Genomic DNA, 20,911 nt, shown 5'->3' with positions numbered 1-20,911 from the left:
GAGGTGTTTGATGCCCTTAACTCTATGAAGCCTTACAAAGCACCAGGCCCGGATGGCTTCCACTGCATCTTCTTCAAACAATACTGGCACATTGTTGGTGATGATATCTACCATATGGTCCACACAGCCTTCCAAACCGGTTACTTTGATCCAGAGATCTCAAATACTCTCATAGCGCTCATTCCTAAAATTGACCCACCCACCAAATATAAAGACTTCAGACCAATCAGCCTTTGTAATATAACTTACAAAATTATCACAAAGGTTTTGGTTCACCGGCTAAGGCCTATTCTTACTAACATTATTGGCCCCTGCCAAAGCAGTTTTCTGCCTGGAAGGGGCACTTCAGATAACTCTATTGTTTTGCAGGAAATAATTCACTTTATGAGGAGATCCAAAAGTAAGAAGGGATATGTAGCTTTTAAGCTTGATTTGGAAAAAGCTTTTGACAATGTCAATTGGGAATTTCTTAAAAATTGCCTTCACGACTTCGGATTCCCTGACATCACCATCAAGCTCATCATGCACTGTGTTTCGTCACCAAATTACTCTATTCTATGGAATGGAAACAAACTTCCACCCTTCCAGCCTACACATGGTCTGCGCCAAGGTGATCCGTTGTCCCCTTATCTTTTCATTCTTTGCATGGAAAAACTCTCTGTTGCTATTAATTCAGCCGTCAGTCAAGGGAATTGGGAACCAATCCAAATCACAAATCGGGGGCCGCAGATATCTCACCTCCTCTTTGCAGATGATGTCCTTCTCTTCACTAAAGCAAATAGTTCTCAGTTCCATCTTATCCACAATCTTTTTGAGAGCTTCAGCCGAGCATCAGGTTTGAAAATTAATATATCAAAGTCAAGAGCATACTACTCTTCAGGTATTTCTCAAGGTAAAATCAATACCTTTACCTCTATTTCTGGAATTCACAGCACAACATCTCTTGGTAAATACTTGGGTTTCCCTATGCTCCAAGGTAGACCAAAGCGTAGTGATTTCAATTTCATCATTGACAAAATGCAAACCCGTTTGGCAGCTTGGAAGAATAGGCTTCTAAACAGAGCAGGTAGATTAACTTTAGCATCTTCTGTTTTATCCTCCATCCCTACTTACTACATGCAGATCAACTGGCTTCCTCAAAACATCTGTGATAGCATTGATCAGACAACTAGGAATTTTCTTTGGAAAGGAAATAATAACACGGGAATCCATCTGGTGAATTGGAAGAGAGTCACTAGTCAAAAGCAAAATGGTGGGCTGGGTATCCGAACTTCAAGAGAGGCGAACACTTGCTTACTTGGGAAACTGGTATGGGATATGGTTCAATCAACAGATAAGTTGTGGGTTCACATTCTCGCTAACAAATATGCTTCAGGTCCGAATATTCTTCATGCTTCAGCCAACAACAGTAGTTCTCCCATTTGGTCCTCCATTATCAAAGCCAAGAATGTCCTCCAAAATGGATATGTTTGGAGGGCTGGTTCAGGTTCCACATCATTTTGGTTCGGCATCTGGAGCTCTTTCAGTCCCATTGGAGCGCAGGTTCCCATCATAGACATACATGATACTCACCTTACAGTTCGTGATGTCTTCACTCAATCCGGGCAGCATTCGCAGGCGCTTTATACCAATATCCCGCAACCAATTGCTGATTTCATAAATAACACCCACTTCAAGTTTCATGATAGAGTCAAAGATACTTTCATTTGGGAGCATAACACTAATGGTACCTACACCGCCAAAAGTGGTTATGCTTGGCTTCTCGAAAGCACCAACCCAACTGTCGTCCCTACTACTCTGAGTTCTTGGAATTGGATATGGAAGTTGAAGATTCCTGAAAAATTCAAGTTACTCATATGGCTCGCCTGTCACAACGCGATTCCCACGCTTTCTTTGCTTCAGCACCGTCACATGGCGCCATCTGCTACTTGTCCGAGATGTGGTGAAGATGATGAAACTCTTCTGCATTGCCTCAGAGACTGCAGCTACTCTAAAACCATCTGGACTAAGCTCGGGTATACAGCTCAGGAATTCTTCACCGAAACTGCTCACAGCTGGCTGCGTGATAATGCAACGAAATCAAATTCTGCCATCTTCCTTGCAGGCCTCTGGTGGTCGTGGAGACACCGTAATCAAATGTGTCTCAGTCATGATACCTGGTCCATAACCAGAATTCTCTGTCACATCTATAATACGGCTGCTTCAATAGACAGAGCCTTTCATGTTGCGTCTGCCATTTCTTCCGACCGTCTGGTTCGCTGGAATAACAACGACTACAATTGTCTTGTACTTAATGTGGATGGAAGTTGTTTGGGTACTCCTTCTCGAGCTGGATATGGAGGCATCATTAGGAATTCTGCAGGTTTTTACATCACGGGATTCTCAGGTTATATTGCAGCTTCTACTGACATTTTGTTTGCTGAACTTACTGCCATTCATCGCGGTCTTCTCCTGGCAGTGGAATCAGATTTTGAGGATTTGGTTTGTTACTCGGACTCTATGATTTCCATTAAAGTTGTCAATGAGCAGGACTCACACTTCCATGCCTATGTTGTTCTTATCCAAGAAATTAAGGACCTCCTTTCCTCAAGAAACTTCTCCATCCATCATTGCCTCAGAGAAGGGAACCAATGCGCCGACTTCTTTGCAAAGTTAGGAGCAAACTCTAATGAAGAATTCACTTCTCATGCTACCCCTCCAACTGACCTCCTCCCTCTGATCCGGAACGACGCTATGGGGACCTTGTTCTCCAGAGTTTAGGCTTTTCTTTTTTCTGTTGTTTTCGTTTTTTTTTCTTCTTTTGTTAGCTTTGTAACCAAAAAAAAAAAACCTTATTTGTGAGTTAGAATTTAATTATGGTAAGGAATTTTGCATTCACGCATTTATGACATCCATAACCGTCTAATATTGATCAAACGATCAATAAAATTATAGATTTTAATTGTATAATTCAGAATGTTGAATTTGAATCTAGATCGTTGATTTTGATTCCACGCCTGTAGTGTTCCAATTTTCGATGTAATATTTACCAACTCAAACATCTACGGTTTCTTTTCTCACACAGATATCTTTTTAATTTGTGTCACATTCACTCACATAGAAGCATATAGGTAGCCTACTACATATTGATTATTGAATTATTGAATTTTTTGATTACTTACCTTGTTTTTGAGCCACCATAAGATAAAAACAAAAAAACACCACAACCAAAACCATAGTACAAATCGAACAAACTGAGACAAACACATTCGATAGATACTCCAAGAATCCCACTTTTTTGTTTTCGTCGACCACTTCATAATCATTCCATACTCAAGAATCGACCCATCATAGGATCGTGCAAAATTCTCGAAACCCTTTCTTTGTTATTCTCGAATGTTATGAAAACTGTTCCTTTTGGTGACATGCACCATGTAATTACGTGACTATGGAGGTGAACAAGTGCTTACGTGTGTGTCTTTGTCAGAGACAACAGATATAATAATAAGACAAACAACAATGGTAGGAGGATTGGTGAATAAAGCCAAGCTCACGGCACCCTTAACATGTCCTTTGTGTAGTAACATTTTCAGAGAACCAACCACAATTCCTGAATGCTTGCATACTTGTAAGTCTTTTCTTTTTTCATCATCCTTTTCTCCTTTGTTGAATTATGCTTATGATATGTTTGTTTATTGTTTAGTAGTTTGGTTTTAATTTGGTCTGTTACTTAATTGGAAATGTTTGTAAGTGGCAAATTATTTTCTATTATGGGAATTTATACATAATGTGGTAAGTGTAAAACTTTTTTTGACAGTGTTTTTACAATTTGTATGCATAATGTGATATCTGCATGATGAATCTTTGAAGCTGTTTCAATTCAAATGGTGATATCTTGCATTTTTTTACCTTGTTTTTATGATTAGTTGTTTTAGATTTTGTGACAAATTCTTGTGTATAACAATTAACAACTATGCTTGAAACTAGGCCGTGATGAATATAATGCCTTGTTTTCATCTTTATTTTTGATGTGATGAATATATATGCCTAAATCTCTGAGTTTGGTAACAGTTTGCAGGGAATGTATAGAAAAGAAGTTTATAGATGAGAGGCTAAATCACTGTCCAGTATGCAAAGTAGACTTGGGTTGTTGTCCATTAGACAAACTAAAGTATTCACCATGAACATCACTCTTTTTAAATGAACGATGGTTGCAATCTATGTAGCATCGACAATTCACATTGAAGTCGTGTCTGGTGTCCAAGACGTGTCAGTGTTGGACACCAACACGAGACCGACACATGTGGTTATATTCGGTTATTCTATTTTTTCATATTATTTATGGTGTTGAGGTGTTGGTGTTGCACCTGGTGTCTGTGTCGGTGCTTCATAGGTTGCAATTCATTTCATTTCTAGTTCTCTCTTTTTGTGAGTCTTTCGAACTTACCTCGCTTTTATATTATATTGGAAATGGAAATCTACAGGGTAGATAATTCTTGGATAGTATTGAGGGATAAACTTCACCCCTCTGAAGGAAAAAGTGTTATTAAGTCAGCTGAAAATGTTCCTTCAACTTCATTGGTGACTAAAAAAAGGAAGAGCTCTCAATCCTCTTCAAAATCCAATGCAAAAAAGGCCAAAACAGCTTCTACAAAAGTTTACAAATATGTAAGAAGAGGAAAAAAGATTCAAGAAGAGCCAAAGGAGATGCAAGAAGAACTCCCTATCACTCCACAAGAACCAAAAGTTCCAGCTTCTGAACTTGCTGATGTAACAGATGTTAAGAAAGATGTGAAACAACATCGTGGAACAGAAAATTTGGATGAAGTTTCTACAATTCTATCTGCTAGAAGAGCAAAAATTGCAGCTCGAAAAAAGTTTATCAGAACTGAATTAGCTCCTAGTCCTACTTCTCAACCTGACAAAGTCACGGTTGATGAAAAGAAAGACGATAAGCGCTCCCGGCTTGAAACATCCACTGAGACTCCAAAAATCAGATTTAAGGTAAAAGGGAGAAAGAATTTCTGGTCCTCTATTGTTTCTCTTAATCTTTTTTGTATTCTTGTTTTCTCTTGTTCCATTCATTGTGTACCAGTATTGTCAATCGCGGATTGTGAAAATAGTGGTTTGTTTAAATTCCGCTACGCTGCAGTGCTATAATGCTGCTAGCCACAATTTGACAACACTTTGTACTAAAGCCTTATCACGGAACAGTAGCGGGGTTTGTTCAAATTCCTCTACACTGTAATGCTATAATGCCGCTATAGCCTCTATTTGACAACAATGTTGTATACTTTTTGAAACTAATGTTATTTTATTCCCTTTGTCTTCAATTGTTGTTTTGAAAGATCCTTACAATGTGCTTTAATGCATGATCATTAGCAGAATTCTTCGAAACCAGAATCATCTAGTCAGAAAATAGTGTTCAAGAATGTTTCAAGGGACACTGAATCAAGGAAAGGAAAAGCTGCTGTGTGCGAGCCATTGAATTTGTCGGTGGAAACTACAAACTTAAACAAGTCTCCTAGTAACTCCGCCGTGCAAGAAAATGGTGATATTCCAATGCTTGTGGACTCTAGCGACAACGACTCTCATCATGTGTCTAAGGTTGAAGTTAAGAAACATTCTAACCATCTAACAGAAGCAGAAGGTGATCAAATTGAATCTATTCCTCCAAAATTGACTTCCTTGAAGATTAAGCTTAAAAGCGTGGACAACCAAGAAAAGAGAGTGAAGTTCTCTGAGGACTTGAATCTCCCAGCCCTACCTGAAAATGAAAGCAAGAAAGATTGTAGTCCTATCTGGTTCTCCTTGGTTGCTTCCAAAGAGCAGTAAGATTACTCTTCATGGCTTGTTGATATTTCATCTCTTGAAACTTATTATGTAATTTTAGAATTTAATATTATATATATGATATTTGAATTTCTGTATACAGGGAAGTTGGTGCACTGCCTCAGATATCTTCTCCCTACATAATGGTCAGGTGAGTTTATTTATTTTTACTTTCTATTAGGAATTTTGTTTTTGGTGAATATGAAAATCTTTGTATTTTGGCTCGTCTAAGGTTAGTTAGTAGAGTGAGAAAATCAATGTTTGATACTTTAACCGCTGTGAATTTGTTATACATATAATATCAACAATAGATTTGTTTATCTACGATTGATATTACTCAATTTACTCTCGACAACGAGCTGCTCACTTTAAGAGGAGTCTGATCCCTGAAATGAACATGTCATGTGTGAAAAAAATCTTTATATTGCTGATGTTTCTTGGTAAAGAGCTACTTTTGTATATTCATTTGTGTTTGTATACTTTAAAACCATAATTTGAATGCCTTTTGTATCTACTCTTTACTTGCTACATGTTAGAGATCAGATTTGGAAACTCTACATTTAATTATCATTCAAAATTTAATATAGTTTGAATTGAAACAAGTACATTTATTACTAGAATCAAGGCATTTCATTGTAACTCTATATTTTGAGACAGATTCTCTTTAACCAATCTTCACATTATTATTTATAGGAATGGAAGTTTACCTGTTTCTTATATCAAAAAGTACCTTGTGCAGAAGCTTGATCTTGCTAGTGAAGCTGAGGTAAATTGGTTTTCTCTTTTTGTTAAATCTATTACCTTTATGAACCAATGTATTGCAATTTTTTTAGAAGCTAATTGTTATTTTCTTATGTTTATACTGTTGCAGGTAGAGATCTTATTAAGAGGTAAGCCAGTTTTATGTTCAATGCAGCTGCAAAACTTAGTGGAGATGTGGTTGGAAACAATGCCAAAGAATGAAAGGATTCAGACATCTGTTGGAAGCTCAGCTAAGGATTTTGTCATGGTCCTTTCGTACAGTCGAAAGGCTTGAGGACTCATGCATAAACTATTCGGTGCATGTTTTGATTGGCGGTGAGTTTAAGGGAATTAAAGACCGTGATATTGGTAAAAGTTACACTTTGGAGCTTTAACATGGTGTCGCTTTGTGACTTTACAAAACTCACCGCTTAAGCAAACATAGATTCATACATCTTTTGAATTCATTTTTGATAGCGACGAAAGTGATTTTAGTATTTTAAAGTTGATTTTGACATGTTTGGATGTTGTGAAGTAGAATTGCTTTTTGCTTTAAAATTGAATTTAATCGAAAGATAAAATTTCTAGCTTTTGACTCTTGAATTGATTTTTAGTCTCAAATTTATTGTTCAAATCACTTTTATGTGAATATTCTCAAACATAAATTATTTACAATCAAGTCAAAAAAATAAAAAAAAAGTTTTGTAAATTTTTTTTCATTTAAAATCAATTTTCATCATCTCAGAACCAAATACACATATATATGTTGTATATATGCCCCTGATTTATAACAGCTTTGATATTTTTAAAGGTTCGATTCTTTTTTGTTATGATTATTTTTTAATCTTAACTTTTTTTTTTCCAAAAATATTACTCCTTTTTTTAAAATCAATTTTCATCATTTTAGAACCAAATACACATATATTGCGGTATATATATGCCCCTTTTATTAATCATTGAGTATCTCTTATTATGGTTAAGACAATTCAAATACTTGATTAATTTCATTTTTTTTAGGTGGTTAATGAATACATTATCATGTTTTTTTTTTTTTTTAACTTGGATTTTTTGACAAACACTATCGTTTATTCAATACAATGTTAACACAATTCAAATATGTGATTGATTAAGTTTAGTAAATGGTAAATAAATATCTTGTATATTTGAACAGTGGTTTTTCGACACACATCATTGCTTATTTTTTTAATTACATGGCTAAAGTACAAATTTATGATTGATTATGTTCGGTTAATGGTTAATAAATATATCAAGATGTTGAAATCCATTAACCATGAAATGAAGTTAATGGATCAGATATTTACATGTTATTAACCATGTGATTTTCTCAGTGGTTGTGAAGAAAAAGATAACTTTTCTTTAGGGGATATAAAAATTATTAACCACCTAATAAACTAAACTGGATTTACTAAATATTTACAGATCTTTAACGACATAATGTGCAGTGAACAGTACAAAAATATATTGCCAACTGTGTGCTGTTGCTAATCGGGTGTGTCCAATTAGCAGGACCATTTTTTGTTATCTTTGTCCTGTTTGGAGTTCATGAGGCATCTCAGCCGTCGGAAGAGATTATTTTGGTTCTAATAAATTGCTTAATATTTGGAAGAACTTACAAAAATAACTTATGATGTGTTCATAAGTTCATACAAATAGCTTGGTGTTATTAGTTATTTTCTCCAATGCTATAAATTGTGGTTAATGAATTCATGGTCATGTCATCTAAGATGATAAAGAGAGTTGTTATTTGCAGCTGATGAATTCATAAGTTTGCAAGTTCTTAACAAATAGAAAGAAAAATCACAATGGAGGTGATTGGTACACAGTGCATGTATGTAAACTCCGGAGTATCAAATTCAATTCCTAAAAACGGAGCTTGAAAACATTATAGAGCAAGTAGTTAAATATGGACTAAACGATCATTTTAGTCTTTGATCCTTGATTTGTATAAGAGTTCAAATGTTATGGCATCATAATAATTGTTGTTAATAAAACGTGGACATTTTTATACCTCTTTTGTGTAGATTGCATCTAATACACTCCAAAGATTTTTAAAATAAATAAACCATTAATTTTATCCATAAACTATATAAAATCCATCATTTTAGTCCCAAACATCATAATAAGAGGGACTAAATTAATGACAAATCAATTTCAATGTAACCAAACCTTCAAACTTTACTAAAACCATATTTCAGACAAGATAAAATCAATTTTCCAATGTACACTGTATATGGTTATATCAATAACTATAGTTAAAAAAGAAACTAACAGGGAATGGAACACGGTAGTGAGGTACAATAGAAAATATATAGGATATGTAAAAGGCAAATCTCTGATTTTTCTAGGATGATAGCCAATCAATAACATAACATACAAACAAACAGGAGCAAATAAATACAGTAAAAGATTAAAGTCAAATGATCCTAATTTTTATCTACATCTAAAAATAAAATGCATCAAACCAAGTAGGTTCACTTATGCAGGTGGAACTGGAAGTGACCACTACCTTCAATTCACTATACATTCCTTCTTTCACCTTAATTCACATAGAATTTCAAGGAATAAACCATCAATTTAATCCTTAAAATATCAATCTCTCTTTAATTCAATCTTTAATTTTTATTTTTTTTTGTCAAATAGCTTGGTGGCTAGAATTTACCTTTTTTCAAAGTGAATAAGTGATGGGGTGTCTGAGGTTCAAACCCCAGCCCTTGCATATAACAATGCATGTCCCAACTGAGCTAAGCTCACGGGGACATTCAATCCTTCATTTTAATCCAAAAAGTATATAATCAGTTACTCAAACATATGAAAAATGAAAAACCCATCAATTTAGTCCCTGATATTAAGATGTTGGGGATTAAATTAATGAACTTATATATACGGATTAAATTGACGATTTCATGTACTTTAAGAACTACTTATCAATTTATCATATACTTGTGCATACTTTAAACACTAAATTGAAGAGAGAGTGATACTTTAGGAACTTCAATTGAAGAAACACATGCCAGAGAAAGAACCCTGATGTAGATAAGATCTATTTCAATTCCCTACCATATGAATAAAGTGAAACATCTATATAACAAACTTAACATTCGCAATTAACATCAAGGATTGTTGGGGAGTGCCGGAATCAACAACGGGCCAATGCAAGACTATAAGAGAGGAAGACGCCACATCTCCAATCAAAACCTTAAGGAATCGGGAATATGAGTCACCTCTCTAATAAATCCTACATCAAACCTATTCATAGTTGATCTGGAACTCACCAATCACCACTCGCACTTGAACCTAACAAAGGTTTTCTCAGTATTAGAAATCATTGAAATTATACTTCACCAAAACAGACGTCATTTCATATTTGGGCAAACCATCTAGCTATAAATATACTAGGGGCATCTCTACAATCTAATGTGAGTTTTCTTAAACCTTCCAACCACAAAAACACACCTCAATTGCAATACCATCCAATCAAAATGAGATTATCATCACAATAACACAAAATAGATAAATCAATTTTTTCACTAAATTGTATGCAAATAACAAACCTCTAATCCACTAATTTCAACAATTCATGTAAATAATAAATTGCATAACACAATAAAATAAAAAATAGTAACCAATTGTAGCTTTGTTAGTGAATTCAATTCAATCCAAATTCAATCTACAAAGTTAAAAAAATAGAATCCAAACAATCAAACTCTACTACGAATAGCACAGACACAAACACCTGACACGACACCTCGACACCAATAATATCAAACAGGTGCATAAGGACCAGCAGTATCAGTAGCTAGCATAGGACCATACGGCGATTCATAATCATCCAAACCACCAACATCCGTCCTCCTCAACGCCCCATGCAAACAAACAATCCCCGCCGCAACCAAAACCGACACCACCACATTCACCCAAACACCACTCACAAAAATAACAAACAAACTAAAAACCACCAGCGCTACAACAACAACACGATCATCAACCGCCACGACGTTGAACAGCGACAAAGGCTCATCGGAGTCACGTGAGAAGAACAGAAAGTACCAACCAGCGAAAGCGACAAGGAGGAGAACGATGGCGAGAGGATGGTAGACGAGGCTGATGAGGAGGATGAAGAGAAAGATGAAGGTGTAGTTGAAGAGAAAGCGAGTGAGATTGATTCCAACGCGCGTGGTGGCTTCGGAGAGAGAGGATGGAAGGGAGAGAGAGGAGAGGGAGAGGAATTCGGTCCAAGGGTGGCGCGTGGAGAGGATTGATAGTGTGGCTTCTTTGAAATTGGAGAGTGTTTCTGACATTGTAAAAGGAGAGGAGGTTAGAATCGTCGATCGATGGTGCCGATGACGAAGTTTCCTACTAAAATAAACTTTACGCTACTTACCAGTGCTCAGTCAATGCTGATTTTACATTGTCAATGGGCCGGATTGTGATATTGGTGTATCTCAGTTATCACTTTTTGAACTTTGCTTAATGCACCACACTAATTTAACATTGTCATACCTCAAATGCAAATTTATGTCACAATTATCCTACAGATCTATAGATATATCTAGAGGAATATATAAATTAACCAAGTGATTAAACTCAAGTGAGATTTGTCTAAACTTTTGAGTTGGATATTTTATTTTATTTTTATAAGATTAATATTAATCAAATGATTAATCTCAAGTGGTTAATGAACTACCTTTAGGACGAATCGTTCAGAAGAATTCAAGTTTAATTTTTGGTCAGATTTTACTTACTTTTCGATCGAATCTCGGATTTCTAAGAACCTTTTCCCCTAAGAAGCTGGGGGTTAGCAGACAATACAATCAATAAGAGCAATGTTCAACACTATAAAAAATAAAAAACTTTTTTTTTTGTAACAAAAGGGAAAATCAAAAAGGAAAAAAAAAACTAAACTAGGGTCGAAGAAACTCAACATTCAAGGCATTTGCTAAGAGGACTGAGGTCATATCAGGAGGGGGCTTCATTCAAAATAACAAGGCTATTATCACTTAGAGCACGCTCATGCAAATTATGTTGTAAACTAACCACCCAATCTCTATGAAGAAGGTGATTAATAGCCATGATCAAATTTTCATACTTGTGATGTACATTCAAATTCTTTTAGATGAGGTCAACAACGGTAGTTGAATCAAAGAGACACAACACATGCTTAAATCCAGTATCCCAACAAAACCTCAAACCATGGTATAAACCCAAAATCTCAGTATGAAAAATGCAAGGTCTACTAATTCTCACAAAGAAACCATGCAAAAAAGAACTTGTATGATCACGAATAAGACCATCAAAATCTCCCAACTGAGAACATGTGCAGACTGTTGAACACAGTGAGAGGTAGGATAAGCAAAGACTTTAAAGATATACTGCAGAGATGATGACACTTAAGTGTCAATTTCTTAGACAGAATGCTTGATATCATCAAAGATACATTTGTTGCGAGAACACCAAATCTTACACATGATAATGGGACCAATGAGGCCAATATTTGAAATAAATTCTTTCTTCCAAGTATGTAAATCTTACACATGATAAAGAGACCAATGAGGCCAATGGGACCAAGGAGTGACCAACTTGTGGAGACAAAAAGACCACACATCCTTGACACGCGGGCAGGAAAACAAAGCATGTAACATATCTTCACTACCTTGATCACAAATAGGGCATAAGTTAGAAGAGATAAGATTACGAGTGTTCTTCCAATTTAACTCTTCATTTTATCTTTCATTGCGAATAAAATGAGTGTTCTTTATTAAGTACTACGATAAAATGAGTGATTCAGACATAGAAGATCCACTTAGAGCATTCACAATAGCGATATCCATTTTTTGGTAACTAAGTGGGTTCCACTTGCACATATCATTCATTCATAATTTTTTAATAATACTCCCTCCGTTTCACAATATTAATCGTTTAAGGTTTGTGCACGATTATTAAGGAAATGATTAATTATGTTGATTTTAATGGTAAAATTAATAGCATTTACTAAAACACCCTTATTAATTGTAGCTAGTGGAGTAGTTAAGTTGGATGAAATTCAATAAATAAGGGTATAATAGTGGAAAAAATAAATAAATGTTGCATTGGTATTGAAAGTGACAATTATTTTGAGAAAAAGAAAAAATACTAAAGAGACAATAATTGTGAGACGGAGGGAGTAATACTTAATAAACACTCAATCACTTCAACCTAACACCTCTAAAAAGAGTTTAAACATGTTATCAGTGATAGACCCTGAAATTTTAAGTAATGTAGGCATCACATATATAATTTTTTAAAACAAAATATGTGTGTGTCTATATATATATATATATATATATATATATATATATATATATATATATATATATGGGGTTTGCCACGATAGACCCACCTCTTTTTATGAAGGTCCATTTTAGCATCACGCACCTTTTCATTTGGACCAAAAACCCATTTTTTTTGCTTTTTGAATCAATAAAAACTAAAGGATACAATTGTAATTTAGGTCTTGTGATTAATTGTGGGGTGTCATCAGTCATGTCTTTCTCTCTCCCATTGATTATCTCTTTCTCTCACCCTTTGATTGCTGCCGTGTTCCTTTCTTCAACAAAATAACTCCAATTCCTCCATTTTTAGTTGACGAAAATCAAGTTTAAATCCATTCCTATGACTTTTGTTCTTGTAATATGCTTAAGTGAGAAGATTGATAGATTAGAGAAGGAAATGCTGGCCGAAGAGTGCTATTGTAATTATGGCAAAGAACAAATTCAAGCACAAATGGATAAACATATGTAAATGGTAGATTTTTTCAATTGATAGATAAGAACAAATTGACAGTTTATTATTATTGATTTAAAACTGTTTGTGGGTTAATTTGATTTTTCAATTTTCACTATTTAGGACAAACATGTCTAAAGGGTACATTTTTTAAGAATGAAGAGATTGTTTTAACTTTTAAGTGTTGACCTCGTTGATGTTGCATAAAAGGAGCTTAAGTTACCTGGAATTGTTGATAGAAATTGTTGAAGAAAAGAACATGGAAGAAGAATGGAAAAGGGAACACAGAGAGAGAATCAGTGAGAAAGAGAGAATACGTAGAAGAAAAAAGACACATAAAATAAGAAACATTAATCACAAGACCTAAATTACAATTTTATCCTTTTAGTTTTTATTGTTTCAAAAAGCAAAATAATGGGTTTTTGGTCCAAATGAAAAGGTGCATGATGTTAAAATGGACCTTCACAAAAAGAGGTGGGTCTATTGTAGCAAACCCCTATATATATATATATATATATATATATATATATATATATATCATTTTATTTTTAAAAGCATAAATATACATCATAGTTGTTCTTTACAATTTTCTTATTTTTGATATATTGAATGACTTTCACATTTTCAATGTCAATGAAAATCAATGAACTGAGAAGGAAATCAAAGCTCTCAGTTTCCCGTGTTGACAGTGTGTCCATTGATACTCTCAGTAATTGAGAAACTCAAGGTTTCTCGTTTTTTTTACTGGAATTGGGGTTCTCGTTCTGCAATTTGTTGATTAGCTAAAAATAAATATTATTAATTTTTAATTTTTGGTAGATAGACAAAGTTAAAATATTCACTTAAAAACTCAAACATACAAGTGGAGAATCCTAAATTTGAACTCGAATCATGATAGATATGGACCATACATCAAAAACAGTGAGGGCCAAGGCCCACATACAAATGTATATGGGGTCGTCCCTGTATGTAATTTTACGATTCTGAAAGGATTAATTATTCTATGGTCAGAAAAATTTAGACACATTATTTTCTCTTAAAAAAAGTTTAGACACATCGTTTGATTAAACTCAAAAAAATATATATCATTTAATTATTTTAAAAATAAATATTATCAAATTATTTTATTTTGTGTGTCAAAAATCTTGTGAGCACGCAACAATTACTCGTACGGAAGATTAAAGTTAAAATATACTTTATGACGTAGGATTAGTAAATCCTCTAAGAGCGTCTCCAATGAAAGCATCAAAGTGAATTTTATAGAATGACGATTTTCTTCTTTTTATCATTGGAGGAATGATGATGTGGTAGGGTGAATAGCAAATAAATGGATGAATTAACTTTTTTTTTGACAGAAATGGATGAAGTAACTTAAATAAGCCATCATATTATCAAATTAAAAGTTGATAAATTTTTCTATCATTGGAGTAAAATTTGTTTGAATTGCATAAATGTGATGTGACGTTGTAGGAACCACATTTTTTTAATGTCAAATATTAATTTGTTAATTATCATATCATATTAATATTTAAACTATCCATCCTCTATAGGAGACACATTGCGGGAGACATGAGTGATTTGGAACCACGTTTGAATTTCTTGGAGATGTATCATTGTATGATTCGATAAACGTTTTGTATCAAGTTATCCCCTCCATCTTGTCTTGTATAAAATTCAATAAAGTCGTAATGAAGGTTAAACCGACAATTAGCCACAGAGGGAATGAAGTGATATACCGTGACGAATCTGATACACCAGCCATCAAAGTCAAGACCGGATGATCAAATTTATATACTATAAAAAAAGAAGTCAAAATTGGATGCCAAACACATCCTCCTTGTCCGAAAAGACGGTCAAACCTAAATAAATATAAAGTACTATCCAAAAAGTGCTACCAATTGATTCTATACAAAAAAAAGTGTTTGAACATATAAAGTATTATTTATCTTCTTTGTCTTCAAAACATAAATATTACAAACATACGTGGATGAAATGCAATGAGCCAAGCATCTTAAAGAGATTTTTTAGAGTTGAATTAAAATTAAATTTTATGATATTGATTTCTTTAATTACATTCTTCTTGATATGTGGATGCAATGCAAGTGAGATTGTAAAAGATTTTCTAATCAAGCCGATCCGTTTATGAAGGATTTGTATCTATGACTACTATGTTAGAGATAATAATTCAATTACTCAATCCAATTCAACCAAGCTTTATCTATTGATCTAATTTCCAATTTTCAGTGCCACCGCCTCATTACATGTTACTATTACCCGAAAACAATGACCCAAAAAGAAGTAAAACACGCAAGAATTGCAATTGCATCAATCAACTCAGTTGCAATTCTTGACTCCCATTAATTATCTATGTGCTAAATACCGTACAACACAAGAAAAGTCTTCATCCTATCTCATAACCAACCTATATATAACTACATCTCCTTCATTCTTTCATTTTCATATTATCTCTTCATACTTGTTCCAATGGCTTCCTCAGTTAAACTCTTCATCCTTTTACCATTTCTCTCTTTGATCATCTCCACCTCCTTAGCACAAACCTCTTTCAGACCAAAAGCACTAGTTCTTCCCATAACTAGAGACACTTCTGCCTCAACACCTCAATACACTACTCAAATCAAACAAAGAACACCACTTGTACCAATCAACCTAACCATTGATCTTGGTGGTGGCTATTTTTGGGTGAACTGTGACAAGAGCTATGTCTCATCCACTTTAAAACCAATCCTATGTAGCTCATCTCAATGCTCACTCTTCGGTTCACATGGTTGCAGTGACAAAAAAATATGTGGCCGTTCACCTTACAACACTGTAACAGGTGTGTCCACATCTGGTGACATTCAGTCAGATGTTGTTTCAGTTCAATCCACAAATGGAAACTATTCTGGTAGATTTGTTTCTGTTCCTAACTTTCTTTTTATTTGTGGTTCAAGTGTTGTACAAAATGGTCTTGCTAAGGGTGTCAAAGGTATGGCTGGTCTTGGAAGGACTAAAGTGTCACTTCCTTCACAATTTTCATCAGCTTTTAGTTTCAAGAATAAATTTGCAATTTGTTTAGGTACTCAAGATGGTGTACTTTTCTTTGGTGATGGACCTTATCTATTGAACACTGATGAATCTAAAAATCTTATTTTCACACCTCTTATTACAAACCCTGTTAGCACTGCGCCAAGTTCTTTCTTAGGTGAAAAATCAGATGAGTATTTCATTGGTGTGAAATCTATTAGAGTTTCTGGTAAAAATGTAAAGTTGAACACAACCCTTTTATCTATAGACCAAAATGGATTTGGTGGAACCAAAATTAGCACCGTTAATCCTTACACAATAATGGAGTCTTCAATTTATAAAGCAGTTGCTGATGCTTTTGTGAAAGCATTAAATGTTTCTACTGTTGAACCTGTAGCACCATTTGGAACATGTTTTGCAAGTCAAAGCATTAGTTCTTCAAGAATGGGACCAGATGTTCCTTCCATTGATCTTGTGTTGCAGAATGAGAATGTGGTTTGGAATATTATTGGAGCTAATGCAATGGTTCGTATTAATGATAAGGATGTGATTTGTTTGGGTTTTGTGGATGCTGGTTCTGATTTTGCAAAAACTTCTCAAGTTGGTTTTGTGGCTGGTGGTTCTAAACCAATGACTTCAATCACTATTGGTGCACATCAATTGGAGAATAATTTGTTGCAATTTGATTTGGCTACTTCAAGGCTTGGTTTTAGGTCACTCTTCTTGGAGCATGATAATTGTGCAAACTTTAATTTTACCTCATCTGTTTAGAACTTAATTATTCTGCTCCAGTTAAATAGTATTATGTACTAGTAATATTTGTGTGTGTAAACTAGGTTTTGAAATAAGTGAGGTTTTATTGATATATAGCCTCCCAAAAAAGACTAGTATAATAATTAGATAGAAGCAAGCATCTTACATTTGAATTGCTAGGTTTCTATTCTACTACAGTGAGTAATAATATTATTGAAGCGATTTACTAATATTGTGATTTATTAGCACTGTTAATATTGTGGGCCAAAGTTTTAAAATTAGAATAGAACTAAGAGAGACTTAGCGTATACCAATGGTAACAAAAATGTGAATACCGACATAATTGTGGCACAAAGAACATACAAATTTTACTGCTAATTCTAACTATACGATTCATACCAAAATGCTCTCATTCTCATTCAATCTCGTATACCAAAATCATTTCATTCACACATACGCTCATTCACACTGTCGATATAATGTCAAGACTTCTGGAAAGAAAAAAAACCACAAGAAAACAGAGAAATCATGCATGCCAAGTTGACCAGCAGTAAAAGTAAAAACTCCGAAATTCAGTTGTCTTTAACAAAACTCCTTCAAAAACATCGCTAGCATCCAAGTATTATCAAGGTTTCATAAACTAGTAACGGCGGTAGGACAGTATAGACTCATGAGACATTAAAGCCTCATAAGTTAAGACACCTACTTAAAAGGATTTGGAAGTTTCAAATCATCCATCTGATCAATGCACCTTTTCTTCAAACTTTCACTCAAATCAAGATAATAACAATAATGTAGATAAAGAGATGTAAGAAGAGTGCATTTATCAAGAATGGCAAGCAACCCAACATTAGTGAGCTCATGACCATTGATATCAAGATGGCGTAGACCAGACATCGTTTCAGCAATAGCAAACACCTTATCATCATAGCGATCACAAAATTCATGCCCATAACTTTCATATTTAAGCCATTTCAAACGAGGACAAGATCGGCCAATGGCTTCAAGCGCGATCTTAGTTACTCTGCTATGTGAAATGTCAAGCTTCTCTAACAGTGGAAGCTTTCTCACAGCTTCACTAAATACTTCATCTGAAATGCTCTCACAAATTTCAAGCCGCATGCAACGTAGGTGACTGCCACTGTAAAATTTGAATTAAAAAATGCTTGAGAATAATAATAATAATGATAATAAAATATCTATGTACGCATGAATGCAGAAAAAAAAATGTTGGTACGAATTACTTTTTTTCTATGCATTTAAGGAGATCATCCGTGCCAAAAAGCTCAATATAAATGTCTTCGACATGATCACAGCTTCTTTCAACAGCATTGAAACAAATCTTCTCCAAATCCACATATAAATAGGGTGGTGGATTATGGTAAATGATGTGAATGGTGCGCCACATGAGAGGATCCTTGCAAATGTTCCACCATAGCGGACACACTCGGCATGCACTCATCAAAATTTCAACTGCACCAAGCCTCTCAAGGATGTTTTCTGTCAAATGTCTAGGAAGATCAAGCCAATTTGGACCTGTTGTACTTTCACTTTCAACTTCCATGGTTGGAATGGAATACGACGCCATCAGCCCTTGTTGGAGTTGCATGTTATTTATAAACACCTCCGATAAATGTTTAGAAAGTGAAATGTAGTTTCCAATAAACTTTGGAAAAATACTCCCTCCGTCCCTTAATGTAACCCCCCTTTGCATTTTTCACATTTCTTAAGAAAAGTTGTCAGTGTAATTAATGTGTCTGTTTTGTGTATTAATATTACCAAATTGTCCTTTGTTTGTATGTGTATTAAATTTGACTATTCATATTTCAAGACAAGTTAGTAGTATTAATTAGGGGTATGTTTAGGAAAAAAGTAATAAATGCATCTAGTAATTTGAAAAGGGGGTTACATTTAGGGACAAAAATAAAATCAAATGGGTGGTTACATTAAGGGACGGAGGGAGTATTACTCCTTGTCACGCATATCACCACCAACCGGGGAAATTTAAACGTTTTGAAAGAGAATAGTGGGGGACAAGAATAAAAGTTGCTCTGTTTCCAATAGTAATTGAGTTGTTCTGTTTCCCATAAACGTTTTCTACTAGTAATGGAGTGGTTAGTTAGTACTAGTATCATTGAAAGATACTCCCTCCGTCCCTGAATATGTAAACACCCTTTTATTAGAGGAAAAATAATAAAAGGGAGGTTACATAAAAGAACGAAGGGAGTAATACTACTACACTCATGTACGTCTATGACGTCTAACTTTGACAAAATTGAGCTCAAATTGAAAAAATACTTCTTTTGTCTTTGTTATAAGAAACAAAATAAATGGAAATGATACGCCCTAAACTCTTAGGACACTTGTTAAGAAGGTTAAAAAAGAATTTTTTTTTTCGGATTGATGTATTCAACACATTGAAATTTGAAAAAGTAATTTTCTCTCCATAAAATTTACCAATTATTTTTATTTTAGAATCATTGTTACCTATTATTTCTATTTTATTGTTATTTGTTTTTCAATAAATAGTTGCTATTTTTAGTTATTTTAACATGTGCAATGCTGCACATGTTAGACAAATCAATAAAAAAATATCAAAACCAATACCAATACAATTGTTAATTAATGTAACTTTTTAAATATTTTTACAAATATAACCTCATAAAAAATTGTAAATCATTAAATACATTTACTAATATTAAAAGGGTTGTGTTAACTTGTGCCCTAAGGGCACATGTTAAGAATGTCAGTTCAGATTGTAACCTAAGAGGGGGGGTGAATTAGGTTTCTAGAAATATTGGTCAATTTTTAAGAGTTTCGCGTTGTTGATTATTTTTCCGGTAAATAATGATGAAGGTATGAATGCGGAAAAATAAAAGAGTAAGGGAAGAAGAAAAGACACAAGAGAATTTATAGTGGTTCCCCTCTAAACCTTAGGGTCAGTCCACTCCCTTCACACCCCGCGAAGGAATTCACTATGTTAGAATCTTTGTTACAAGCAATCTCACCCCAAGACCCCCTAACAATCTTTCTAACATAAACACAAGAAAGAAACTCTCTCTCTTGATTACAACACAAACACCAAACACTTTTGGTGGACTTTGAATCTTCCCGAATCAAAGAACCTTTTACAACAATCACAAGATAGCACCCCACTATCTTAAACAATAATTCTCACCAACAATGGCAAGAAACTTTACAACAAAATGATTGAAGAATAACAATGTATGGCTGTATATCTTTATCAATATCACTCTAACAAATGGACTTAGTGCTCAGAAAACTTTTTAATAAATGTTAAAGGGTAAGCAAAGTTTTCCAAACAATTTTAATGAAAGTTTGAAAGTAAGTGATATTGAAAATGTCAATTGAGATAATGAAAGTTGTTGAGTGTAGATTGTTTTAATTCTCAATTGAATTTATAGAGGCTAAAGAGATGTTTATGAAGCAATGCTACTTTATAAAAAAAAATATGAAAAGGTGCAATTTAAAAAGAATGTTGTTTCACTAAAGAATTGTCGTTGCATAATTCAAAGTTATGTCTTTCCAAAATAATTTGCCGTTGCATAATTAAATTACTAGCCGTTGAATCATATTTTCATGCAAAATAAATCATGGCTATTTTGCATGAGAAAAATGATATAGGACTTTTTGATATACGGCTATTTTTAATCTTAAAAACCAATTATGCAATTTGAAAGATAAATTATGAATTTTCATGCAAAAACATTTTCTAGCAAAAACATATTTAAATAAGAATTATTGTGAGTGTGTGATTTATTTTCATGAGTATTAACATTGC

At 34.0% G+C, this 20,911-nt stretch overlaps 2 protein-coding genes and 2 pseudogenes across 4 annotated transcripts; 2 read left to right on the top strand and 2 right to left on the bottom strand.

The window, feature by feature from the left end:
- Window positions 1-3,046: 3,046 nt before the first annotated feature.
- LOC146956794 (E3 ubiquitin protein ligase DRIP2-like) lies at window positions 3,047-7,165 on the top strand. Its single transcript, XM_085731505.1, has 7 exons — window positions 3,047-3,607; window positions 4,051-4,150; window positions 4,464-4,983; window positions 5,365-5,810; window positions 5,915-5,962; window positions 6,505-6,577; window positions 6,683-7,165. The coding sequence occupies exons 1-7, from the start codon at window positions 3,499-3,501 to the stop codon at window positions 6,845-6,847; spliced, it is 1,461 nt and encodes a 486-aa protein (XP_085587631.1). The 5' UTR covers window positions 3,047-3,498; the 3' UTR covers window positions 6,848-7,165.
- Window positions 7,166-9,994: 2,829 nt separating this feature from the next.
- Window positions 9,995-10,951, bottom strand: LOC146956793 (PRA1 family protein D pseudogene; annotated as a pseudogene). Its single transcript, XR_015021126.1, has one exon. The product of XR_015021126.1 is annotated as a PRA1 family protein D pseudogene (transcript).
- A 4,718-nt stretch (window positions 10,952-15,669) lies between these two features.
- Window positions 15,670-17,339, top strand: LOC146956792 (putative aspartic proteinase GIP2 pseudogene; annotated as a pseudogene). Its single transcript, XR_015021119.1, has one exon. The product of XR_015021119.1 is annotated as a putative aspartic proteinase GIP2 pseudogene (transcript).
- Window positions 17,340-17,690: 351 nt separating this feature from the next.
- On the bottom strand, window positions 17,691-18,782 carry LOC146956791 (putative F-box/LRR-repeat protein 23). The gene is made up of 2 exons (XM_085731486.1): window positions 18,354-18,782; window positions 17,691-18,250 (listed from the first exon to the last, which is right to left on the bottom strand). The coding sequence occupies exons 1-2, from the start codon at window positions 18,716-18,718 to the stop codon at window positions 17,812-17,814; spliced, it is 804 nt and encodes a 267-aa protein (XP_085587612.1). The 5' UTR covers window positions 18,719-18,782; the 3' UTR covers window positions 17,691-17,811.
- Between the last annotated feature and the right edge of the window lie 2,129 nt (window positions 18,783-20,911).

This window comes from Medicago sativa, chromosome 1, assembly GCF_051527215.1.
Source record: "Medicago sativa cultivar Bolivia chromosome 1, Bolivia_mono, whole genome shotgun sequence".
Taxonomy (NCBI): Eukaryota; Viridiplantae; Streptophyta; class Magnoliopsida; order Fabales; family Fabaceae; genus Medicago; species Medicago sativa.
The sequence above is the reverse complement of the archived record's forward strand: the minus strand, read 5'-3'. Positions and strand labels throughout refer to the sequence as shown.